This window comes from Hyperoodon ampullatus (assembly GCF_949752795.1).
Source record: "Hyperoodon ampullatus genome assembly, chromosome: 7".
Taxonomy (NCBI): domain Eukaryota; kingdom Metazoa; phylum Chordata; class Mammalia; order Artiodactyla; family Ziphiidae; genus Hyperoodon; species Hyperoodon ampullatus.
This window is the reverse complement of record NC_136920.1, coordinates 13,358,836-13,386,554: the sequence shown is the minus strand read 5'-3', so window position 1 is coordinate 13,386,554 and position 27,719 is coordinate 13,358,836. Positions and strand designations below refer to the sequence as shown.

General features: G+C 41.0%; 1 protein-coding gene across 1 annotated transcript; it reads left to right on the top strand.

Annotated features, from left to right (window-relative positions):
* LOC307055502 (membrane-spanning 4-domains subfamily A member 12-like) lies at window positions 1-22,150 on the top strand (the record flags this gene model as incomplete). Its single annotated transcript, XM_079707741.1, is given in 9 exon segments — window positions 1-177; window positions 181-231; window positions 9,045-9,102; window positions 9,105-9,178; window positions 9,798-9,854; window positions 11,658-11,778; window positions 13,801-13,841; window positions 13,845-13,907; window positions 21,932-22,150. Coding segments are annotated over 9 exon segments (861 nt in total).
* Between the last annotated feature and the right edge of the window lie 5,569 nt (window positions 22,151-27,719).

Genomic DNA, 27,719 nt, shown 5'->3' with positions numbered 1-27,719 from the left:
ATGTGTGAAATCAAACCTAATCCTTACCCACCAAGCTACTCTACGGCTCCTGGGTCTCAACGACCTCTGAGTTTCATCAGCCTAGGAAACCAAGCGCAGAGTGGTCAGCCTCCCTTCAGTACTCCAGGAACCTTCACCAACAGTCAGCAGGGTCCAGGAAATATACAAATGGTAAATTAAGCTAGAGGAGAAGCAGCTACAAACTTTAAAGAAGAAGCAAAGACACTAGGGGTAAGTCTACTTACTACTAGAATTTTTATTTTGCATTTGTAAGGTTTTATTGTGCTTATAAGCTATAGGAGGAGAGAAGTTTATGATCTCATGACATACGCCCAATCAGCTCGGTGCTTTGTGACTGCCTGGAGGGGTAGGATAGGGAAGGTGGGAGGGAGGGAGACACAGAGGGAAGGGATATGGGAACAGATGTATATGTATAACTGACTCACTTTGTTATAAAGCAGAAACTAATTAAAAAATGTAAAAAAAAAAAAGAAAGGTTGGAATGCTACCCTGGAAACAGTATCCCTTTTAGGTAGAAATAATTAGTCTGCATATAGATTTTACCCCCAAATTCATTTTCCTTTGGATTCAAGCAAAAATCTAATGGGTGACAAAGGATTCTTCGTAGCAGGATGATTCAGTAACACTGACATTCTGGAAATGCCACCACTTCTAGCTTGATCTCACTTTTGCAAAGGATATTTTGGGTACCCTCAGTCCTGTCTCTGATTAGTTTCAAGCCTGGTATTTGTATAGAGGCAGGCTCATATTGAGGGCTGCCTTAAAAACAGAAGGAACTACAAATGGGCTGTCTGGGGAAACTGGGTGTGAAAGAACTAGGGGCCATTCCATCTGCTCTCCCCTCACCCAGTGCCCATGGAGATGTTATGACTTAACTGCATGTCAATTCCATAAGGGGCACTTTGACCATTCCTAATCTAGTTTATAGAGGCACTGTAAATAAAATATGCCCTATATGTACATGAAGACTCCACTGGCATAGGTGGCATTATTAGTTCCTTTGCTGTGCTTTTGAAGAACCTCTTTCACGCCACTAACACAACTCCTCCAAATGGTACTGTCCCTCCCTGTGTGCAGCTCTAACTTCTCTGCTAGAGGCTTCCATAGATTATATTGAGTGCCCATTATATGCCAGAACTCTTCTAGCCATCACAGGAAAGTGAAACTGAGCATTGGCCCCCCTGCAGCAGGCAGATGTAAGCTGGGAGGTGGCCTCTCAGATCCTCCTCCTGCCAGAGAGAGGAAGTTCCCTGCTCCCATTGGGCCACTGGCGCAAACTAGCACACTGCACAGCTGGCCCCATACAGGTGCTGGGAATACGGCAGAGAACAAATCAGGCATAACCTCTGCCCTCATGGAGCTCAGAACCTAGTGGGAGAATCAGACTACACACATAATAAAGAATTAAGGTACACAGTGTGCTGGAAGTTGATAAAAGATATGGAAAGAATAAAGAAATATGGAAAGAATAAAGAAGTGTGAAAGGGATAAGGAGTTCCAGGCAGTGAGGGGGTAGCAGTTTCAAGCTGGTCAGGGCAGGCTTTCCTTAGAAGAGGACAACTGAGCAAAGACAGGAAGTGAGGAGTGAGCCTTGTGGGTGTCAGGCAAGAGGTTCCCAGTAAAGTCAGAAGGTCTTTCGAGGAAAATGTGGCATGTTTGAAGAACAGGGAGGAGGCAAATAAAGTAGAATTGAGGGCTTCCCTGGTGGCGCAGTAGTTGAGAGTCCGCCTGCCGATGCAGGGGACATGGGTTCGTGCCCCGGGCCGGGAGGATCCCACATGCCACGGAGTGGCTAGGCCCATGAGCCATGGCCGCTAAGCCTGCGCGTCCAGAGCCTGTGCTCCGCAATGGGAGAGGCCACAACAGTGAGAGGCCCGTGTACCGCAAAAAAAAAAAGAAAAAGTAGAATAGAATGGCAGACGGAGGGAGTAGTCAGAAAAAGGGCAGAGAGGCTGTGGAGCCAGATCCTGTGAGGCTGGGAGCACTGCAGGCTCTGGCTTTTAGTCTGAGTGGAGTGGGCGGCCACTGGAGCCATCTGACCAGTACCAAAGACGTGCTCAAGAGAAGTGCTTTAAAGTACCCTTGGGTTTTTTAAAAGCTCCAGTTGGCAGAAGCTACTTCCTCTCCCTGAAGACTGACCTTCTGTGCTGTTAGTAGCCTCCAGTCACCACAACGGTGCAGGGGCCTCAGGGGCGGTGGGGGCAGGGGCGTAGTATGTGAGTGGACCACCTGTTCCTACTGACTCAGAGCTTAAAACAGTTCTGTGGCCAAAAATCCAGAATGAACTAAATGACCAAATTACTAAGTCTGGCCAATATGCAATTTTGATCAGTAAATGGTACATCCAGGGTTCTACCAGGAGAAAGGAAGGCCAGTATTAACCCTGATCTAACTGCTCCTCATCAAGATGATGGCAAGGATGAGGGTGGGAAGCTTATAGCCAGATGCTTGAATTGCTGCTCTGGAGAAGAGCTAGTTAAAAATCAAATAATAATGTCTAATGCAGGACTTCTTCAACTGAGACCCACAACTGGCTAAAAGAAGCCCATGACACCTCTGAAGTTGTATGCAAACGTGTGGTATGTGTACGGATGGATATGGAAGAACAGTTTTTTAGGGGAGAAGACTCACAGCTTTTATCAGAGTCTCAACTTCATTATTCAAAAAATATTAATCTCTTAGCATTGTTTAGGAAGCTGTGGGTTTTTTTCTAATCCTGATTCAATTTAATTGCATTCGGTAGCTACTTGTTGAAGAAATAAACACAGCAATCACTGTATTTGAAGTATTCCTGGACAGATAAGATGTAAACTTTGGAAGAAACAATTAACTTCCAGTCCAATCTAGCAACAGTTATCTCTCATAAATCTGTTTATCAAGGATGAAGGAAAGTATACTAAGAGGTACTAAGATGTATCCACTGTCTGAGAATACATGATGGGCCAATAAGGAAATGTTTGCATATCTGAATTTGAAAAAGAACAATATAAATGAGTACAAAACTAAGAAAAAAGGTGTGTGATTTATATCATAAGGTACAACAGAATTTAAAAAAGAAAAATAAGATAGCTTAAATTCACTGGTACAATCAAGAAGAGTTCATGGAAGAAGTGAAGCTGAGCCTGAGGGGATAGTTAAGACATGGGCTCTGGAGTCAATTTGCTGCATTAAAGTCCCAGGTCTGGGGTTTCCCTGGTGGCGCAGTGGTTGAGAGTCCGCCTGCCGATGCAGGGGACAGAGGTCCGTGCCCCGGTCCGGGAAGATCCCACATGTCGCGGAGCGGCTAGGCCCGTGAGCCATGGCCACTGAGCCTGCATGTCCGGAGCCTGTACTCCGCAACGGGAGAGGCCACAACAGTGAGAGGACCGCATACCGCAAAAAAAAAAAAAAAATTCCCAGGTCTGCCCCTCAGTAATTGTGTGACCTTGGGCACTACTATGGTCTGAATGTTTCTGTCCCCCCTCCAAAATTCATATGTTGAAATCCTAACTCTCAAAGATGGTAGTATTAGGAGGCAGAACTTTGGGAGGTACTTATTAGGTCATGAGAGTGGAGCGCTCGTGAATGAGATTACTGCCTTATAAAAGAGACTCCTGAGAGATCCCTCGCCCTTTGCACCACGTGAAGACACAAAGGCACGGGCTGTGAGCAGGAAGAGGGCCCTCACCACAAGGTGACTGTGCTGGAATCTTTAACTTGGACTTCCCAGCCTCCAGAACTGTGCACAATAAAATTCTGTTGTTTATAAACCACACAGTCTGTGCTATCTTGTTACAGCAGCCTGAACAGACTAAGACAGATACCTAATTTCTTTAAGTCTCTCTGTCTCCATCCCGTTGTTTGGGAGGATTACATGTACAATAAGTGTTAAGTGCTTAGAAATTATCAAGCATATTGTTAATGCCTAATAAATTGCTTTTTCTTCATTGATGCTTTCCCCAGAACTCGGATTACCCAAGCAGAGAACCGGTCCACCTGCAAAACACAGTCATTGAAGTCACAGTTACAGCAATTTTTTCTAAGAGTCTTGGAGGCTCTCAGGGGATGCTCCTGCATGCCTATGCAGTAGTACTTTTTGAAGAATCCTTGGCTCACATGAACAAGCCTCCCCAAATACCTCAAATAAGGCTTTACTGAAAACTTCCCTAATGTGGGAAAGGAAAGAGTAAATCAAGTCCAGGAAGCACAGACAGTCCCAGACAGGATAAATCCAAGGAGAAACATGCCAAGCAAGACACATACTAATCAAAGTATCAAAAATTAAATACAAAGAAAAAATATTAAAAGCAGCAAGGGAAAAACAACAAATAACATACAAGGGAATCCCCATAAGGTTAACAGCTGATCTTTCAGCAGAAACTCTGCAAGCCAGAAGGGTGTGGCAGGACATATATAAAGTGATGAAAGGGAAAAAACTACAACCAAGGTTACCCTACACAGCAAGGATCTTATTCAGATTTGACAGAGAAATTAAAACCTTTACAGACAAGCAAAAACTAAGAGAATTCAGCACCACCAAACCAGCTCTACAACAAATTCTAAAGGAACTTCTCTAGGCAGAAAACACAAGTAAAAGACCTACAATAACAAACCCAAAATAATTAAGAAAATGGGCATAGGAACATACATATCGATAATTACTTTAAATGTAAATGCATTAAATGCTCCAACCAAAAGACACAGACTGGCTGAATGGATACAAAAACAAGACCTGTATATATGCTGTCTACAAGAGCCCACTTTAGACTTAGGGACACATACAGACTGAAAGTGAGGGGATGGAAAAAGATATTCCATGCAAATGGAAATCAAAAGAAAGCTGGAGTTAGCAATACTCATATCAGACAAAATAGACTTTAAAATAAAGATTATTACAAGAGACAAAGAAGGACACTACGTAATGATCAAGGGATCAATCCAAGAAGAAGATATAACAATTGTAAATATTTATGAACCCAACATAGGAGCACCTCAATACATAAGGCGAATGCTAACAGCCATATAAGGGGAAATCAACAGTAACACAATCATAGTAGGGGACTTTAACGCCCCACTTTCACCAAAGGACAGATCATCCAAAATGAAAATAAAAAAGAAAACAAAAGCTTTAAATGATACATTAAAAAAGATGGACTTAATTGACATTTATAGGACATTCCATCCAAAAACAACAGAATACACTTTCTTCTCAAGTGCTCATGGAACATCCTCCAAGATAGATCATATCTTGGCTCACAAATCAAGCCTTGGTAAATTTTTAAAAATTGAAATCATATCAAGTATCTTTTCCAACCACAACGCTATGAGACCAGATATCAATTACGGGAAAAAAATCTGTAAAAAATACAAACACATGGAGGCTAAACAATACATTGCTATGTAACCAAGAGATCACTGAGGAAATCAAAGAGGAAATCAAAAAATACCTAGAAACAAATGACAAAGAAAACCCAACAACCCAAAACCTATGGGATGCAGCAAAAGCAGTTCTAAGAGGGAAGTTTATAGCAATACAATCCTACCTCAAGAAACAAGAAACATCTCAAATAAACAACCTAAACTTACACTTAAAGCAATTAGAGGAAGAAGAACAACAACAAAAAAAAACAAAGTTAGCAGAAGGAAAGAAATCAAAAAGATCAGATCAGAAGTAAATGAAAAAGAAATGAAGGAAACAAAAGCAAAGATCAATAAAACTAAAAGAAAAAGAAATGAAGGAAACAATAGCAAAGATCAATCAAACTAAAAGCTGGTTCTTTGAGAAGATAAACAAAGGTGATAAACCATTAGCCAGACTCATCAAGAAAAGAGGGAGAAGACTCAAGTCAACGGACTTAGAAATGAAAAAAGGAGAAGTAACAACTGACACTGCAGAAATAAAAGGATCATGAGAGATTACTACAAGCAACTCTATGCCAATAAAATGGACAACCTCGAAGAAATGGACAAATTCTTAGAAAAGCACAACCTCCCGAGACTGAACCAGAAAGAAATAGAAAATATAAACAGACCAATCACAAGCACTGAAATTGAGACTGTGATTAAAAATCTTCCAACAAACAAAAGCCCAGGACCAGATGGCTTTACAGGCGAATTCTATCAAACATTTACAGAAAAGCTAACACCTGTCCTTCTCAAACTCTTCCAAGATATAGCAGAGGGAGGAACACTCCCAAACTCATTCTACGAAGCCACCATCACCATGATACCAAAACCAGACAAAGATGCCACAAAGAAAGAAAACTACAGGCCTATATCACTGATGAACATAGATGCAAAAATCCTCAACAAAATACTAGCAAACAGAATCCAACAGCACATTAAAAGGATCATACACCCTGATTAAGTGGGGTTTATCCCAGGAATGCTTGATTCTTCAACATACGCAAATCAATCAATGTGATAAACCATATTAACAAATTGAAGGAGAAAAACCATATGGTCATCTCAATAGATGCAGAGAAAGCTTGCGACAAAATTCAACACCCATTTATGATAAAAACCCTCCAGAAAGTAGGCATAGAGGGAACTTAGCTCAACATAATAAAGGCCATATATGACAAACCAACAGCCAACATCGTTCTCAACAGTGAAAAACTGAAACCATTTCCTCTAAGATCAGGAACAAGACAAGGTGGTCCACTCTCACCACTATGATTCAACATAGTTTTGGAAGTCCTAGCCACGGCAGTCAGAGAAGAAAAATAAATAAAGGAATCCAAATTGGAAAAGAAGAAGTAAAGCTGTCACTGTCTGCAGAAGACACAATACTATGCATAGAGAATCCTAAAGATGCCACCAGAAAACTACTAGAGCTAATCAATGAATTTGGTAAAGTAGCAGGTTACAAAATTAATGCACAGAAATCTCTTGCATTCCTATACACTAATGATGAAAAATCTGAAAGAGAAATTAAGGAAACACTCCCATTTACCACTGCAACAAAAAGAATAAAATACCCAGGAATAAACCTACCTAGGGAGACAAAAGGCCTGTATGCAGAAAACTATAAGACACTGATGAAGGAAATTAAGGATGATACAAACAGATGGAGAGATATACCATATTCTTGGATTGGAAGAATCAACATTGTGAAAATGACTATACTACCCAAAGCAATCTACAGATTCACTTCAATCCCTATCAAACTACCAATGGCATTTTTCACAGAACTAGAACAAAAAATTTCACAATTTGTATGGAAACACAAAAGACCCCGAAAAGCCAAAGCAATCTTGAGAAAGAAAAACGGAGCTGGAGGAATCAGGCTCCCTAACTTCAGACTATACTACAAAGCTACAGTAATCAAGACAGTATGGTACTGGCACAGAAACAGAAATATAGATCAATGGAACAGGATAGAAAGCCCAGAGATAAACTCATGCACATATGGTCACCTTATCTTTGGTAAAGGAGGCAAGAATATACAATAGAGAAAAGACAGCCTCTTCAATAAGTGGTGCTGGGAAAACTGGACAGCTACATGTAAAATAATGAAATTAGAACACTCCCTAATACCATACACAAAAATAAACTCAAAATGGATTAAAGACCTAAATGTAAGGCCAGACACTATAAAACTCTTAGAGGAAAACATAGGCAGAACACTCTTTGACATAAATCACAGCAAGATCTTTTTTGACCCACCTCCTAGAGTAATGGAAATAAAAACAAAAATAAACAAATGAGGCCTAATGAAACTTAAAACCTTTTGCACAGCAAAGGAAAACATAAACAAGATGAAAAGACAACCCTCAGAATGGGAGAAAATATTTTGCAAATGAAGCAACTGACAAAGGATTAATCTCCAAAATTTACAAGCAGCTCATGCAGCTCAATATCAAAAAAACAAACAACCCAATCCAAAAATGGGCAGAAGATCTAAATACACATTTCTTCAAAGAAGACATACAGATTGCCAACAAACACATGTAAGGATGCTCAACATCACTAATCATTAGAGAAATGCAAATCAAAACTACAATGAGGTATCACCTCACACTAGTCAGAATGGCCATCATCAAAAAATCTACAAACAATAAATGCTGGAGAGGTGGGAATGTAAATTGATACAGCCACTATGGAGAACACTATGGAGGTTCCTTAAAAAACTAAAAACAGAACTACCATACGACCCAGCAATCCCACTACTGGGCATATACCCTGAGAAAACCATAATTCAAAAAGAGTCATGTACCACAATGTTCATTGCAGTTCTATTTACAATAGCCTGGACATGGAAGCAACCTAAGTGTCCTTTGACAGATGAATGGATAAAGATATGTGGCACATATATACAATGGAATATTACTCGGCCATAAAAAGAAACGAAATTGAGTTATTTGTGGTGAGGTGGATGGACCTAGAGTCTGTCATACAGAGTGAAGTAATTCAGAAAGAGAAAAACAAATACTGTATGCTAACACATACATATGGAATCTAAAAAAAAAAGAAAAAGGTTTTGAAGAACCAAGGGGCAGGACAGGAATAAAGATGCACACGTAGATAATGGACTTGAGGACACGGGGAGGGGGAAGGGTAAGCTGGGACGAAGTGAGAGAGTGGCATGGACATATATACACTACCAAATGTAAAATAGATAGCTAGTGGGAAGCAGCCACATAGCACAGGGAGATCAGCTCGGTGCTTTGTGTCCACCTAGAGGGGTGGGATAGGGAGGGTGGGAGGGAGGGAGACGCAAGAGGGAGGAGATATGGGGATATATGTATATGTATAGCTGATTCACTTTGTTATGAAGCAGAAATTAACACACCATTGTAAAGCAATTATACTCCAATAAAGATGTGAAGAAAAAAAAGAAAAAAACAAGGCTTTACGCTGAGGCCCTGGCCCTAGCGTATGTCAAAATCTTAATGGCCCACCTCCTGTAGAGGTATAGCTAAATGACACCATGGATCTTGACAGAGTTGACAATAAATAAGGAGCAGCAGCAATGACAGTGATGTTTCAGTGGTGCCTGAAGATGAAGAAGCAATTTTTAAATGTCTGTTTTCTTTTGTCAGGCAATCCAGATCATGATTGGATTGATGCACATTGACTTTGGAATTATTTTGGGTTTAATGGCCTCTATAACCAAGTTTTGGGTTTTGCTTCCTTGTCTTTTATTGGTGGATATCCATTCTGGGGCGACCTCTCTGTGAGTAGCCTGCTGCAACAGATGTCCTTCTCAGTTTATCAAGTATAGCTGTCCCCAGTCTATGTACAACTCATCTTTTAATAAGCCCTGCATCTGATCAGCTGGAGAATTTAGATACTAGATATTAATATTAGATATTAATTAGATAGAGAGTTAAATAAAGAGCTTTTGTTCTCCATTTTAACTTGCAGCCTAAACTCACACCCTAAAGTTTACACTAATCAAGTAACCAGCAAACCAAAGTTTTATTTCCCTATTACATTTTAGATGGAAATGCATGTGCTGGGTGGACAGTGACAAAAAGAGGTGATTGGGAACATGATTAAAAATATGCAATTGATCGTGAGAAGAGACTGAGCACTGAGGTCAGAAGTCATCCGAACAAGGAAAACTTACAAGGGAATGAGGTCTTTTTATGCGAGAAACTAAGGAGAAAAAAGAAAAGGATGTCAAAAGGACATAGTAACCTCGAGAGTTACTCCAAAAAATTGAGAAGTACAAGAGGAATTTTTGAGAGGGAAATATAAATAGGTCAACCTTTCATCATATAAAGAGAAATATTTCCCAGGAAAAATCAAAGGACCCATCATTTCACAAATAAATGTGTTTATTTCTACAGTTCATTATTACTGGAGCACTCTCTATTTCGGCATCCAGGCAGTTTTCCCCTTGTCTGGTAAGTTAGAATGTTTCTACTTTTTAAACCCCTTTAAAGATTAATTTATTTGGGTAAGAAAATTGAGAAGGCAGATTCAGAAAATGAGAAGAGGAGCATTGTTTTCCCAGAAGTATCTGTGGGTTCCCTCCATGGTATGTATGCCTTCACATGGTCTACACAATTTGCCACTCAGAAATGGCAGAGGTTGGGCTTCCCTGGTGGCGCAGTGGTTAAGAATCCGCCTGCCAGTGCAGGGGACACGGGTTTGAGCCCTGGTCTGGGAAGATCCCACATGCCTCGGAGCAACTAAGCCCATGCGCCACAACTACTGAGCCTGCGCTCTAGAGCCTGTGCTCCGCAACAAGAGAAGCCACCTCAGTGAGAAGCCCGCGCACTGCAACGAAGAGTGGAAATTAGTAAAGATGGGGTTGTTTACTTCCAAGGCTCCCCGGTTCAGTGGGGTCACACTCCACCGGGGAAACTCCAAGCAGAAACAAAGAAGCCAGGGAACACCCTCTTGCCACTTCAGTTATCAAAGACTCTACTATGCATTTGCTACTTCTCAGTTCTGTCTTACCGTGTATTGTTATTTTTTCTTTGTGCATATCTCCTAGTCTTATTCAGATTTGACTTTTGTTTTATAGTTCTTTAGATCATCATGAAAAACACCTAGCTCAGTACCTAAGAAGAGTCCATAAATCACTGAGACAGGCCTTTCAATTCTCTCTGTCACAGCACTCCACCTTTTGCAATCTCCTGGTCCACTTTGGAAACAGGAGAAAGAAAATGGTTTGCCAAGAACTAGAGACAACTAGAACAGAAGTGGTTTCAAGATTATATTTAATCCAGCACAAGAGGGAAGAACAGGAAAATAGGAACACAGGGTCATGTTGCTCATACGTTCCCAGACTAGACTACACTAGACTAAAAATAAAATAAAATAAATCAGTCTAATCTTGACTACTCTTGTAATACAAAAACAAAATAAACTCTCCTTTCACTGCATGATTTAGAGATCCTTCCCTCTAACTATGCTTGTCCAAGCATAGAATCTGTCCATTTGGAGAAGAGAGCTAAAATTATACCTAAAGCGATTTTTCTAGGAGCCCTTTAGAGACCTTCAGAAGACTATCTAAGGCATGCTGAAGCAGTAGCACATTCCAAAGAACTCCTAACAAGTCAGCTGAGGACTTGGTTTCACAATTATTCTGCTGAATTTCAAAGTCTTCTTGTAGAAACTGGGGAACGTTTTATACTCTGCCCATTTACCCCTACCCTCAAAAGCCTAACAAGTTCCTCATTCTAAATCTATCTAGTCCTTAGAAAGACAAGGGTTTCATTAATTCCTAAATTTATCAGCACAGATTTTTTTGTGTATATACTTTTCCATCTATAAAATGCGATGCTATATAGTATTACCTCATAGAGTGGTTGTAAGAGTTCTACAAAATAACGCATTTACATGATTTAATACAGTGGCTGTCACAGAAAAAATGCTCATTATAAGTTTGTCATTTTATTGTTTTAAAAAGGGAATATAATTGTTATTTTGCATGAGGCTTAGACAAATATAATAGATGAGCTTCTGCTTCATATTACTTACATTTTTCTACAGATTTTAGAAATACCCTACATTTAGGTGGCATATAGAATAGTTTTCATGGTAACTATCCAGAAGGGCAGAGGAAAAAGATCATTTCAACTTCAAAATTTTTTTCAAGATTTCAAAGATTAAGGACCATTAGATTTAAATTAGGCTTCTTATTTCATTTAATTTCACTCATCTTACGTATGATTTATTTTTCCTGCCATCTCCATCAGATAAAAGGCAGCCTAGGAATGAACACTGTTAATTTTGTCTTTGCCTTCATTGGGGTGATTCTGTTGCTGGTGGATGTGAGCATTAATGGGCTGCCTAATCAAGACTACTGGGCAGTGTTAAGTATCCCATCACCTACCATGTGCCTCCTCTCTTTCCACTCACTTAGAGTGGATCTATATTTTATTTCTTATTACTGTACAGCAGCTCTAGTAGTAAATCTCTTTTTCTATTCCAGCCCTACTCCTGGTCATGTGATCTCTAGGACTAGAGAATAAAGTGGGAGAGTCACCTCTGTAGATGGACTACGGCAGAAAGGGCACCCCTTAGTGGTCCATATCATGGGTAGTCGCATAGGGAAGACTCCTAAAGGGTATACAGAAATACTGGGGAAAAAAGCTCCTGGAAATAAAAGAGTAACTGAACTTGCACACTGAATGAGAATAACCTACACTAGGAGAAAGAGATGCAAAATAAGTGAGATATAGATATCAATATTGATATTGATACATATTGAAATATATGTATCCTTGTTAAGGCATAAGGTATAGAAAAGGATTCTTTGAGGTTTTTAGGCAGAAAAATCAAATTACTTACAAGCAGGAAAAAAATCAGCTTGACTCAGTCTCTACTACAACAACATTCAGTGAGGGAAAATCATGGAGCAATATCTATACAGTTTTGATGAAAAGAAAATGTGACTCAAGAATAACAAGTCCAGGGACTTCCCTGGTGGTGCAGTGGTTAAGAATCCACCTGCCAATGCAGGGGATATGGGTTCAAGCCCTAGTCCGGGAAGATCCCACATGCCACAGAGCAACTAAGCCCTATGCGCCACAACTACTGAGCCTGCGCTCTAGAGCCTGCTAGCCACAACTACTGAGCCTGCGAGCCACAACTACTGAAGCCCGCACGCCTAGAGCCTGTGCTCCACAACAAGAGAAGCCACCGCAATGAGAAGCCCATGCACTGCAACGAAGAGTAGCCCCTACTTGCCACAGCTAGAGGAAGACCGCACACAGCAATAAAGACCCAACGCAGCCAAAAATAAATAAATAATTATTTTTTAATTTTAAAAATAAAAAAAGAATAACAAGTCCAATAAAATCCTTGTAAAGTATAAAAGCAACAAGAAGATACTTTCATTGAAACAACAATAACACACATGGGCACTGCTGCTAAAAAAAAAAACAATAGTAATATTCAACCATACACGAGGTAGATTAAATCAAGAATGTAGAAACGCAAGGAGAAGCTGTGTAAGGAGATTCGTGAAAAGCACAAAAACTGGAAGGTGAAGAGAGAAGATGAGAGGTAAAACAAGCATGCTAATCTCTCATTTTTCATAATAAACAATCATCTAATACTGCCTCAAACTGAAACTTGTAGGTTTAAAATGATGTCAACTTCTTCATGGATTTCATAAACTTGACTTCTTTTTGTTCTTTTAAAATCAGGTAATACTTTTATTTCAAAATAGGAAGTAAAAATGATTCCATTATTAAAAAATGGTGTTTCCCTCTATTGCTCTCTCATTCCCTCCCTTGCTTGTTTTCCTTTTTTCTTTTTCTTTTCTTTTTTTCTATTTTTTTGTCTGCCCTATGCAGCATGCCAGATCTTAGTTCCCCGGCCAGGAATCGAACCTGCACCCCCTGCAGTGGAAGCACAGAGTCCCAACCACTGGACCGCCAGGGAAGTCCCTGCATCCACTTTTCTATTTGCCTTTTGCCCGTACATAGAGTTCTAGAATAACAGGTCTCAGATGTTAATTTAGCTCATTTCTGGGCAGTGGCATTTGGAATGATTGGTTGTGTTCTATGTTACTTGATTTATTTTTTTATTTTAATGAGCAACTAAATTTTTATTAGAAAAAAAAGCCACTGCAAAGAGAAAAACTGTATTTCCTTTCTAATGTTTCTAAATAAAACAGTCTACTGGCAAAAAGGGAAGTCTTCTGGCATTTTAAAGAAATTCCAAAGTTAATTTACATTGCCCTGAAATAAGCACGTGATGACAGAGAAATGATCCCAGAGCTAGGTGAGTACAAGCAATAGTGCATTTGATGAATCAGAACTTTTTGAAGCCTGGGTGAAGCCCTCCTGATTTAGTCAACATTTCAGTGTGTTTATTCCTGATTTCGGCTTGCTGGGAAAGGAATTTCAGCCATGCTGATCATCTTCTCTCTTTAGGAGTTTTGCATAACTTGTGTCACAGCCCATTTTGCCAGCCAAGCAATCACCAACACCAATGGGGTGAGTTGGGCCTCTGCTCTGGAAAATAATCTGAGTATGTGCTGAAGAAGTACAGACTTCAGTGTCAGCTAAGTCCCACTGTGGGCTTTCCACAGTGCTCTTTGTCCTCTTCTCTGATGGGACCAGGGTGGGTACTGAACAGGATTAGAGTAACAATATTGTTTGCTTTATCCATTCTTTCCAGTCTGTCCTGGCTATTCCAACTGTGTATGCAAATAGTCCCTTGACAACAGGGTGGTCCTCAGTTCCTCCCAGAAATGATGGCCACCAAGCTCATACCACCTAATACCACTAGGTATTAAAAGAAAAAGGAGGATCATGCAATCTCATGGGGTAAAACTACCTGCAGAAACTTCCTAAGAAGCTGGCCTCTACTCTCCACGATGATCGCTGATCTTTAAAGACTGTGTTTCAGATTTGTTCTTAGTTTATCACCAATGATAACTGCGTGGATCTCCCTGCCACTGTTTCTTCCCACATGCCGCTACCACTCACTGGCAAAGGGGAAGGGTCAGAGGACCAGAAATGACTGCAACTCTCTTAAAGTTAGAAAATTTCCTGTTAATGTGACCCTTTCCTCAATAAAATGTTACTAGGCACATAAGCCTTTTTGGGTATTTTTTTTATTCATTTGGTTTGTTATTGGTTGTTAAGTAGGAGATCTGACAAAATACTGCAAAGCAGACATATAAAATTTCTTTGATGATGATTTACAGTGTGTCCAAGTAGAAATGTTATATCCTACCACAGAAGTTATATGCCTATTATTAATATGATGCTATTTAAAGCCCTTATGGTACTTTCATTCTGGAATATCTAAAAACGTATTCATTAATTCATTCATTTGCTCAAAAAAGGTATTACACTACTACTTTGTGACCAAACACTGTGCTATTCAATTACATAAAATTAAGATTTTACATACTTTTTATTTGGGGTAATATAAAATGGGATAAAGTGGGCTTTATTGAAATGCCACTGTACACATGTTTTTTTTTCAGGTACAAGTAACAAATGCTGGGTTTAAGTACAAAGACTTCACCCCAAAAATATAACTTAAACTGTATGAGAAAAACCAAAGTGAATCCTATATTTAGTCTCTTCATTCCTTAGAAGAATACAGGTTATTATTAGACCTCTAGGGTGTCTTCCAAGTCTAAACTCTAAGGTTAATAATTCATCATGAAATACATGGGTTCAAGAATTATCTTTCCACCCTTGTACACTGTTGGTAGGAATGTAAATTGGTGCAGCCACTGTGGAAAACAGTATAGAGGTTTCTCAAAAAACTAAAAATAGAACTACCATATGACCCAGAAATTCCATTCCTGGGTATATATCAAAAAAAAAACCCCAAAACACTAAATTGAAAAGATACATGCACCCCAATGTTCACAGCAGCATTATTTGCAATTGCCAAGACATGGAAACAACCTAAGTGTCCATCAACAGATGAATGGATAAAGAAGATGTGGTACATATATACAGTGGAATACTATTCATCCATAAAAAAGAACAATATTTTGCCATTTGCAGCAACATGGTTGGACTTGGAGGGTATTATGCTAAGTGAAATAAGTCAGTGAAAGATAAATACTGTATGATATCACTTATATGTGGAATCTAAAAAATATAACAAAACTAGTAAATGTAACAAAAAAAAAGCACACACAGATATAGAGAACAAACTAGTGGCTACCAGTGAGGGGAGGGGAGTGTGCAATATAGGGGTGAGGGAGTGAGAGGTATAAACTATTGGGTGTAAGATAGGACCAAGGATGTATTGTGCAACATGAAGAATATAGCCAACAATTTTGTAATAACTGTAAATGGAAAACGACCTTTAAAAATTGTATAAAAATTAAAACTTTAAAAAAATAATACTTAAGCCAGGAACCAAAAAAAAAAACAGAAAAGAAAAAAGAAAAGAATTACCTTTCCAAAATCCATAAATGTATCTTAGATACACACATATCATTGATTCACACCAGGCCTACACAACATTTCAGGAAGCTCTTTTTCCCAGAGCGTGTTTTGCATTTGTCACATCCCACTAAAGCTCAATCAGTCACAATTGTCCCCTTCTCCCATGGAGCTGGCCAAACCTATCCTGAATTTGGGTGATTGGGAGGGGGCGTGCAGGGAGTCCCTAGGCATCTGTGTGCAGCAGTGATTTGAATCAGGGGAAAGATCTGGAGGAAGCTGTGAGTTCAGGTATGTAAAGCTTGAGCTGAAAGACCAGGAAGTGAGGTCCAGTTCCCAGCCTGGCCTCTGTGATGGGTTTGATCCCCCTGGAGAAAGGCGTATTCTCCTCATCTGTGCACGGACTATGACCAGGTTCCTGCTCTGTAAGGAGGACTGAAGAAAATGCAAGGCTGTCTGAACACCCCCAGGGCTCGGAGCTTGAGGGGAGCTGGGAGATAGGAGCTGGGGTCAAGCGGCCTTCTCCCAGAGAAGCAGTTGCAAAGCCCGAGAAGGCTAAGATGCAGAAGGAAACTGGGTGCCCCACACACGTGGCAGAGGCTCAGCAGAGGCCTGCTGTGCTAGAGAACAATGTGAAAATTCTGGGGACTCCCAGAAATACTTCGGAAGTGGGGATGGGCAGAGAGCTGAGGTGTGCCTGGGCAGGTAGGGGTGCAAGCCAGGCAAGTGTGGCCATATCGCCAGTGATTCTTCATTCCCACAGGCTGAAGAGGTCTCAGACAGCAGCATTTCCCTAAAACTGGCTGTTTCTGCCTTTCTCCCTTTATTTCGTAATGAAAACAAACAAAGCCTTTCTCTCTCCAAACTATTCTCTACAATTTATCATGTAGAAATGTTGTTCCTCTCCTCAAGCCCACCTCTTCTCCATGCCTCAGTACCCTGACTTCACTCTAAAAATGGGTAGCTGTTTACTCAATTCTACCAACTCAGCAGTACTCAAGCCAGCTTCACTCAATCTCTCTCTCCACATGTGATCTTCACCCAGTTTAAGCCTCACTCACAATTTTATTTTATTTTTCACAACTCCTCTCACTCCCCCAAATATTTAGCAACACTTTAAAATATGGTACGGGGATTGCTCAAGATGGTGGAGTAAGAGGACATGGAGGTCGCCTCCCACTATAAACGCATCAAAAATACATCTACACGGGCTTCCCTGGTGGCGCAGTGGTTAAGAAACTGCCTGCCAATGCAGGGGACACGGGTTCGAGCCCTGGCCTCGGAAGATCCCACAAGCTGCGGAGCAACTAAGCCCGTGCACCACAACTACTGAGCCTGAGCTCTAGAGCCTGCAAGCCACAACTACTGAGCCCACATGCCACAACTACTGAAGCCCGCACGCCTAGAGCCCGTGCTCCGCAACAAGAGAAGCCACAACAATGAGAAGCCCGCGCAATGCAACGAAGAGTAGCCCCCGCTCACTGCAACTAAAGAAAGCCCTCGCACAGCAACGAAGACCCAACGCAGCCAAAAATAAATAAATAAATAAACTTATTTTAAAAAAATACATCTACACGTGAAAAGATGCTCAACATCACTAAGCATCAGGGATATACAAATCAAAACCCCGAGATCTTTTTGATCTGTCAGAATGGCTACGATCAAAAAGTCTACAAATAACAAATGTGGCTGAGGATGTGAAGAAAAGGGAACCCTTGTGCACTGTTGATGGGAATGTAAATTGGTGCAGACACTGTGGAAAACAGTATGGAGGTTTCTCAAAAAACTAAAAATAGAACTACCATATGAGCCAGCAATTCCACTCCCGGGTATATATCTAGAAAAAAACAAAAACACTAATTTGAAAAGATATATGCACCCCAGTGTTCACAGCAACATTATTTACTATTGCCAAGATATGGAAACAACCGAAGTGTCCATCAACAAATGGATGGATAAAGAAAACGTTGTATATATGCATACAATGGAATACTGCTCAGCCATAAAAAAGACGGAAATTTTACAATTTGCAGCAACATGGATAGACTTGGAGGGCATTATGTTACGTGAAATGTCAGACAAAGATAAATACTGTATGATATCACTTATATGTAGAATCTAAAGAAGACAACAAACTAGTGAATATAACAAAAAAGAAGCAGACTCTCAGATATAGAGAACAAGCTAGTGGTTACCAGTAGGGTGGGGAGGAGGGGTTATATAGAGGTAGAGGAATGGGAGGTACAAACTACTGGGTGTAAGACAGGCTCCAGGATGTACTGTACAACACAGGGAATACAGCCAATACTTTGTAATAACTGCAAATGGAAAGTAACCTTTAAAAATTGTATAGGGCTTCCCTGGTGGCGCAGTGGTTGAGAGTCCGCCTGCCGATGCAGGGGACACGGGTTCGTGCCCCGGTCCGGGAAGATCCCACATGCCGCAGAGCGGCTGGGCCCATGAGCCATGGCCGCTGAGCCTGCGCATCCAGAGCCTGTGCTCTGCAACGGGAGAGGCCACAACAGTGAGAGGCCTGCATACCGCAAAAAAAAAAAAAAAATTGTACAAAATTTTTTTTTAATTTTTTTGAAAATCTACATATGGAACAATCCTCACTGAAAACTAACTGGAAACTGGCGGAAAGACCCCTGTATAACCAAGCCTGTAAGACAGATACATATGTAATCAGGTAAAGGAAGAGAAGTGATCAGGTCAGGATCTGTGACCCCAGTAGGCAACTCAGAAGAAAAGGGAGATTACATGGGTGGACACCCACCCTGGGGAGTGAGGGTGTGAGCCACTTACTGGGCACCACAGCCCAGAGGTCTGACATGGGGAAGATGAGCCCCCTTGGCTGGTTGGAGAGCTTCTGGGACTAACAGAAAGGCTGTGGGAAGCCTGGACTCTGCTTGTGAGGAGCCCCAGAGCACTGGCTTGCCCCCGAGGACTGCCCTAGTGCATGTCCAGTGTCCCGCAACTGCCCACCCCCAAGCACCCAGCATGAGCCGAGTGAACTCTCCAGCCACTCTTACTCCACATGACAGCTCTGCACTGGACCTACGGCTGCCACAACCAAGGAGAGAGCTTGGTCAGGGACTCGGACCCGGGGCTGCACCTGAGCAGGGCGAGGGCAACAACTGCTGGCACCTGCAGAGGTGGCACATCGGAGGCAGCTGAGACCTCTGTCTGTGGCCGACCCTCCACAGCCCATACCCTGTCACGAGCAGAGAGCCTGCATGTCCCCCTCTTGCTTCAGCACTGCTCCACCGTGGGGCAAGGGTCCCAGTGCTGGGAGAGAGAAAGCACACACCTAAAGAGAACAGAGCCGACCCTGGGCTCAGAGCTTCTGCCCCAGCAACTAGGGATCTGACCCCCTCACAGGGCATTGTCAGCCACTGAGTAGAGGGGAGCCCCACCTCACACACGGCAACGGCTCTAGCCCCTCCATCTCCAGCATGCCAAGGCTAAATCAGGAAGAAACAGACAATTTGAACAGACCAATCACTAGGAATGAAAGTGTTTCTGTAATTTTAAAAACTCCCAGCAAACAAAAGTCTAGAGCCAGATGGCTTCAAAGGAGAATTCTACCAAACATATAAAAACGTGATAATAACTATCCGTCTTGAACTGTTCCAAAAAACTGAAGAGGATACAACACTCCCAAATTCATTTTCAAGGCCACCATTACCCTGATACCAAAAACAAAGACACTATAAAAAAAAATTACAGGTCAATATCTTTGATGAATATAGATTCGAAAATGCTCAACAAAATATTAGCAAACTGACTCCAACAATACATAAAAAAGGATCATACACCATGTTCAAGTGGGATGTATTCCAGGGACGCAAGGATGATGGTTCGATATTCGCAAATCAACCAACGTGATACAACACATTAACAAAAGGAAGGATTAAAAGCACCTGATCAGGGCTTCCCTGGTGGCGCAGTGGTTGAGAGTCCACCTGCCGATGCAGGGGACACGGGTTTGTGCCCCGGTCCGGGAAGATACCAAGTGCCGCGGAGCGGCTGGGCCCGTGAGCCATGGCCGCTGAGCCTGCACGTCTGGAGCGTGTGCTCCGCAGCGGGAGAGGCCACAACAGTGAGACGCCCGCGTACCGCAAGAAAAAAAAAAAAGAAGTACCCAGGAACTTGGACTGTCTCGCAGTTTGACTCGCTCGTCTCTTCTCACCTATGTTCATACTGAATACATGTGAATGAATATGTATTCATAGTCACTGAATAAATATTAATATATATTTGAACCCCCATCCAAGAAACTCATCAAATCCAAGATAATTTCCAGAGACTGTTGGCTAAATCTTAAATAAAAGGAAAAGATACTTCACTTGTCTCACAATCAATCAATCATGGCAGCAAGTTACAATAGGGCACCATCTCATCAGAACTGACTCTCATTTCTACTAAATCCATAGTCCTGAGGTTGAAGACACATTCAAGGGAGTTCTTCTTTCTTTAGCACACAGAATGCTTAATATTGTGAGAACCCTCTCTGCTCATAGACAGGTAACCCTCAGTGATATACTGACCAATACAAAACGTAAAAGTTTTAGGAGACCCTGGCACATTTTTTTCTTGAAATTGAGGAGGCTTTAGAGTCACAAGGTAAGGAAGCTAGCCATGGGGCTAAAGATAAAGTTATTGAGTTTTTAACTGATTTTCAGGCTATAAAATAATCATAAAAGATCTTGGCAGCTTTAAGACATACCTGTAATTGTGCTTTGGCAAAGGGTATTAGCGGCACTTAGGCAATTTCTTTATAAAAGAAAAGTCAGTTTCTCTTTCTGAATGTTTTGATCACTGGCTATCTTTCACTAAATATTTACATCCCAAACCTGACTTTTAACTTCCAAAATGCCAAGATAAATTTTCCTGGAATAAATTACAGTTCGCAACGTTCAGGAGCTGCAGGAACATGTGCTCTCCAGGTACTTTAATGCCGAAGTCATAATGGTTGCATAACAGGGTAATCTCTACTTTCAGCTAATTCAAGATTACATCGTTGGCTTGAGTTCGCTGTTTTCCCACCTTCCCAGATCTGCCTCTTTTCTATCTTCTAGCTGCTGCTACCCCTACTGCTTTACACATCTCTTCATAAACACTGTTTTAACTACTGTCCACATCCAATAGAAAGCTGATGCCACGGATAACCTGAAAGCTAAACTCACCTCAGCAGGTAGATCAAAAGGTCATTCCGGTGTCTTGCTATTTAAATAGTCTCTTCATTAACTTCCTTCTTTGACTACTTAACGTTTAAAAAGAGTCAGTAGGGGCTTCCCTGGTGGCACAGTGGTTGAGAGTCCGCCTGCCGATGCAGGGGACACGGGTTCGTGCCCCAGTCCGGGAAGATCCCAAATGCCGCAGAGCGGCTAGGCCCGTGAGCCATGGCCGGGAAGATCCCACATGCCGCGGAGCAGCTGGGCCCGTAAGCCATGGCCGCTGAGCCTGCGCGTCCGAGCCTGTGCTCCGCAACGGGAGAGACCACAACAGTGAGAGGCCCGCGTACCGCAAAAAAAAAAAAAGTCAATGACTCAGCTGCTTGCCTTTTTCAATATGTAAACCTTTTAGGGCTTCCCTGGTGGCGCAGTGGTTGAGAGTCTGCTTGCCGATGCAGGGGACACGGGTTCGTGCTCCGGTCCGGGAAGATCCCGCCCGTGAGCCATGGCCGCTGAGCCTGCACGTCCGGAGCCTGTGCTCCGCAAGGGGAGAGGCCACAACAGTGAGAGGCCCACGTACCGCAAAAAAAAAAAAAAAAAAAAAAAAAAAAAAAAAAATATGTAAACCTTCTAAAGTGCATTTGTGGCCAAATTTTTTCTTGAGAACGGTGAAGGACTGACTTTTCATCAGAGATCCTGGTCGCTCTGCAGCGGATATATATATAAGAAACGCGCCAGAAAGGCAAATACGAGAAACGGTGGTTTGGAGCAGCCATTCCTGGGGACACCCAGCGCTTGTCTGCTCGGCTCTGCGAACATGGCCCGCCAGACTCTAGTGAGTCTGCGCACGCACACTGCCCCTCCCCCAACACCCCGCTCCCTCCCAGGCGCGCAAGGATCACACGGCAGCTGTTCCCGTTGTAGGCCTACGCCTCCCGAGGAGCCTCAGGGCCGGCTGGGTCCTGGGTGCCTTGCGCTCTCCCTGATGACGGCTGGGCAGGGTCTCAGGACCTGGGCCTGAGGGCGCTGCCAGCAGAGATCCGCGTCCTCAGCCGGGCCTGGGCACTGGTAGGAGGACCCAGTCTGGACGAACGCTCAGGGGCAGCGCTATCGCTTTCGGTCGCCGCAAGGACCCCCCCTTAGCCAGGACCTGGACCTCGGAGGGCGAAAGGACCTTGAACAAATGAAATGAGGGGTAATGATGTCGCTTTGCTTTCGGGGTTTGTTAAGTGTTAAAAGCCCCGGCGAGGCATGGAGACCAAATTCAATGCCGCCCCACCCTCACCCGCCTTTTCTTGTCTCTTCCTTCCCTCCCTTTGCAGGGGCTGGACTCACCCACCCACCTGCCCGACCAGTCTTTTTGTTTTGTTTGTTTTAATTTTACTATAGTTGATTTACAATATTGTGTTGAGTTTCAGGTGTACAGTCTTATTGTTTTCCATTATAGGTTATTATAAGATATTGAATTTAGTTCCATGTGCTATAAAGTAAATCCTTGCTATTTATCTATTTTATGTCTAGTGGTGTGTATCTGTTAATCCCATACTCTTAATTTATCCCTCCCCCTCTCCTTTCCCCTTTGGTAACCAAGAGTTCGTTTCCTATGTCTGTGAGTCTGTTTCCGTTTTGTAAATAAGTTGATTTGTATTATTTTTTAGATTCCCCTTAGAAGTGATATCATATAATATTTGTCTTTGACTTACTTCATTTAGTGTGATAATCTCTAGGTCCATCCATGTTGCTGCAAATGCATTATTTCATTCTTTTTTTATGGCTGAGTAATATTCCATAGTGCATATATGTGTGTGTGTGTGTGTGTGTGTGTGTGTGTACACACACCACATCTTCTTTATCCATTCCTCTGTTGATGTACACTTAGGTTGTTTCCATGTCATGGCTATTGTGAATAGTGCTGCTATGAACATTGGGGTGCACGCATCTTTACGAATTAGAGTTTTCTCCAGATATATGCACAGGAATGGGATTGCTGGATCATATGGTAATTCTATTTTCAGTTTTTGAAGGAACCTCCAGACTGTTCTCCATAGTGGCTGCACCAATTTACATTCCCACCAACAGGGAACAGGGTTCCCTTTTCTCCACACCCTCTCCAGTATTTATTATTTGTAGATTTTTTGATGATGGCCATTCTGACTGGTATGAGGTAATATCTCATTGTAGCTTATTTCATAAAATCTGAGTCTCTTGGTTGCAGTGCAGGACTGGCCCTGGACACACAGAAATGAATTCCTAGACTTCTGGGAGCTCACACTGACTTGGAAGCCAGTCCTGAAAATCAAAAGTTAAGACTACACCCTGATAGGAAGTATGCACAGAATGTTAGGGGGTCAACGAGAGGAGTATCTAACAGACTTACAAGGCAGAGGAGGCTTCCCAAAGAAGGTTGTTGTGGCCCCTGTTAGGGCTGAAACTGAGGGAGTGGCCAGGATGAGGCTGATGAGATGGGCAGGGAGCAGTTCATGAAGGGCTTTATGGGCTGAAGAATTTGCACTTTATTCTGAAGACAATGAGTTGCACCCCTGCTGAAGATGCTAAAGATGGAGAAGTGGTTTCTAGACATGAGCTCTCTGTGATTGTTCCAGAATTTCTATGTAACGCAAGTTTAGGGGAGTGAGGATAGGCTTGAGAATAAGGGCTAGAGGCTTTCCTGCAGCTGCTTTTTGGTTAAGTGATGGGATCACCAGAAAATAAAAACAAATGAATGATTAATTTGTGTGTGTGTGTGTGTGTGGTACGCGGGCCTCTCACTGTTGCGGCCTCTCCCGCTAGGGAGCACAGGCTCCAGACGCGCAGGCTCAGCGGCCATGGCTCACAGGCCCAGCCGCTCCGCGGCACGTGGGATCCTCCCGGACCGGGGCACGAACCCGTGTCCCCTGCATCAGCAGGCAGACTCTCAACCACTGAGCCACCAGGGAAGCCCTAATTTTATTTTTATACTCTACTTTTGGTTTTTAACTGGGTTGTAGAGTAACCCAATGCAGAATTTTTTTTTAACTTCTAACCATCGTTTATTGCAGGAATATATTGTAGCATTTATTAGTTTCTTCCTACTGTCAATTAAATTGACGATTTTAAACACACACACACACTTTTTTTCTTAGTATTTTAATGAATACTTCATTTGAGGTAGTTTTGGTGGGAGCCTGATGGAGAATATAGTGATGCTAAATGTTCTACTTCCCAAGCACTCATGGTGCTTCCACCATAAACTATGAATGTGAAAAGACTTTTTCTATATACACAAAAGGGCTTACTATTTTTATTATTTTCCTCTTATCTGAAAAGTGACAAATAATAGCAATCTAGATATGAATTTTCTTCATTACTCTATATATGAATTCTGTAATTCTGTGTCTTTTAAACCTAACAGAGTGGTTAATCTTGGTTGCCTATTAACCCTGGTTGCCTTTCTTTGGTATTTCTCAAAGGTGATGTTTGAATATATAAAGATTACTAGTTATAATTCAGTTATTAACATATTGTGTTCTCTATTTGCTTTCACCAGCTCTTGTATTCTTACCTAGCTTTTTCTGTTTCTATACTTTATAGAATTAAGAAACATTCAGGAAATCAATTTTAGAAACCAAAGACTCATTAAAATAATCAAATCATGAGATTTTAAGGGTGTAGCGAATGACAGATCATTTAGTCGAACTCCTCTTTCGTTTCTGGAAGGTCCAAGGTTCAAGTTTTGAGATCATCCGTTAGATGATCACCTGGATGGCTAAATGGTGTAACTCATGTTATTGACCTAAGTATGCCATGTTAGAAGATGTTAAACAGTGTAATTTCAGATCCAAAAGTGGATAAAATCCCAGAAGGGGATACAGTTATTAGCCAAGTTTTTAATGTTCACGTAAGTAAGAAGGTGATTTAAACATCAGGGGAAAATGCAGGAATAGCAGGGGAAAAAAAAAAAAACAGGAAGAACCTTTAGGATTGTGGAAGCAACTTTGTTGTCTCATGGAGGAAAAAGTTCATCTTATAGAAAGAAGAACTAGGTAGCAAGTATGTGTCAGAAAAAAATCACAAGCCCATGATGAACTTAAGTGCAAGAATTTGGTTTTAAAAATGCAAACATAGCATTATGAGTTACACTGAATTGATTATGAACTGCAAATGAACTGTGAACAGCTTTACTGAAAATCCTCTAACACTATTCCTTAGATGTTCTTTATACTTCATCATCCAGAGACACTGTTCACTACTCAGAGAAAATATCTGTAATATACCAATATTTTTTAGTCTTAGAGGGAGGCTTTTCAGTTATGGAGACTGTTATTCAGAACAGGTGGATACAAATTGCCTCTAACAATTAAGCCGTGGAAAAGCGATTGCTTCAGAGTTTGGGGAGGTGGTTGCAAAACCGTAAGAAAAGAAATGAACTTAAGTACTTTCTTTTGAGCAAAGCATGCATATGTGTTTTGTACTGTTTTGTAGACGTTTGCTAATAAAAATATCGCCAAAGATTAGAGACATAATCATCTAGAGGCAATGCTGGTAGTATGGCTCTATGTGCGTATTGTTCAAAAGTCTCTACAGCAGATTCTCTTGTTTTAGGGGTAAGTAAGACTTCACTTTAACTAAATTCAGGATCATGCACTATTTCTATTTAATAAGGAATATCCTTGAATCTGGAGAGCGGCAGATTTGGTTAAGTCAAAAGGGTAAAAGTTTTTGGGTTTTTAAAAAAATATTGATAGCCTTCTACAAATTTGATCTCATTGCCCTTTATAAACAAATATGCGCTTAGATATGTGTACTGACTAAATCAATATACACAGAGTAATGGATAAATCAAAAAAGTAATAAAAGAAAAAAGATTTTTTTAACTGTGACAGAGATGTATCGCTGATCTTTTTAATTACTATATTGATGTCTATGCAGTAGAACTATTATTATTAATTTGTCTTTTCTATTAAAGTATAGACAGAGTTTATCTAGCTCTCTTAATAAACACCAAGGAATTTCAAAGATCACTTCTGAGGGAGAAAAAAATTTTTCCCACTGGATGTGAACTTCTCCTCTGAATTTGGCTACTGTCTAGACCAGTTGTCTAAGTCTCCTACCTGACTTGTTCAGCAGAGATTCTGAACCTCTTTCAAGTCACAGACTTCTTTGGGCATAGGAAGAAAGCTCTGAATCTTTTCCCCAGACTCATACATATCATAATCATTTATGTGTGTGGAAAGGGAAGCATATGACCTCCTAGAACCCATTCATTGGCTCTAGGTTTAGAATACTTTTTAAATGAGAAAAGTCATTTTGTCCTTCTCCAGATACTAGCAGCCTGGCTTTCTTGTAAGAGCCCTTTACAAGATTTGGCTACTTAGGTATTTCATAGTTTTATATAGAAAAGCTGCAGTCCATATAAATGTAGACACTATTTCTCAAGCCCACTCACTCCTTTTATAGTTAACAGAAAGTCATGTGGAATTAATGTTCTTGGTACTGATGTGCTTGTTCAAGAGGTATTTACTGGGTATCTGCTCTATGCTGGGCACCATGTTAGAGGCTGGTAACAACAGTGGGATAACTAAAGTCCGGGCTCTCAAGGATTTTGAGATCTAGTAAAGGATTTTCTCCCAGTCAGATCCAAAGAACCTTTGAAAATAATTTCATTCTTCCAAATTTGATTCAGAGGAAACCTTAAAATCTGAATCTAAATGCATAAGTTTGTTACCCCAAAAAAGTGGGTTTTCTATGAAAAAAAAATTCTCTAAAACATATCTTTAATATGAGCCAATTGCATTTATGTGTTTCATAGATTACTTGCTTTACAAAGAACTGGAACCATTAAAGTTAAAACATTAAATAGCTTCCTATTAAAGTTTATGAAAGTGAAGATAATGTATCCTCTGAAATATTTAAAGAGTAATTAAAAATGTGATTCATAGTTGAAATATCAGTTTACATATAAATTCAGAAATTTACTGGTACATATTTACTGGGATTATAATTGTCTTTTTACAAACTAAAGTTGAGTAATAATTCTCCCCTACCAATAGGAAGACCTTGTGCAAGTAAGTCTACTTTGGGTATTCTTTGTATCTCTGTGTTGACTCTACCTCACCTCAGCATGCTTGTGAAAAAGGATCCATACCAAATGTGTCTTGAAGGAAAAGAAGTAACCTCAGTATTCTCCTGTCACGTCATTACTTGTTAGGTAGGGAGGATAGCCAGTAGTAGAGTCAGATTGTCAACTTTTCTATGGGAGAATTCACCAGAATTACTATTGAACAGTCTGATGTTCCAAGTATGACTGATTCCTATTTGGTAAACCTCAGTACTTCCTAGTAAGGGCCCTCTTTTTGGACTAACCAATCCAGAAATTTCATAGTTAAGTGCATTTCTATTTTACTTCCATCTTTTGTAAAAATGTTGAATGTTTCTCATAGTCAGCACTTTTTGGAATTATGTTATAAATTACATGGTTTCGATACTAATAGCATTCTCTTCTCATAGGCTATCCAGATTATGATTGGCATCTTTAGCTTTTTCATGTGGTATCTCCTATTGATTTTGTATATAGGACAAATTAAAGGAGTCTTTGGGACATATGAACCTATAACTTACAAAACAGGATGTTCTTTATGGGGAATTATTGTAAGTAGAATATATTTATATTATTTAATCATTCAGTAAATAATATTCATGCCACTAGTGAAACACAGGGAACACTTTCTGAACA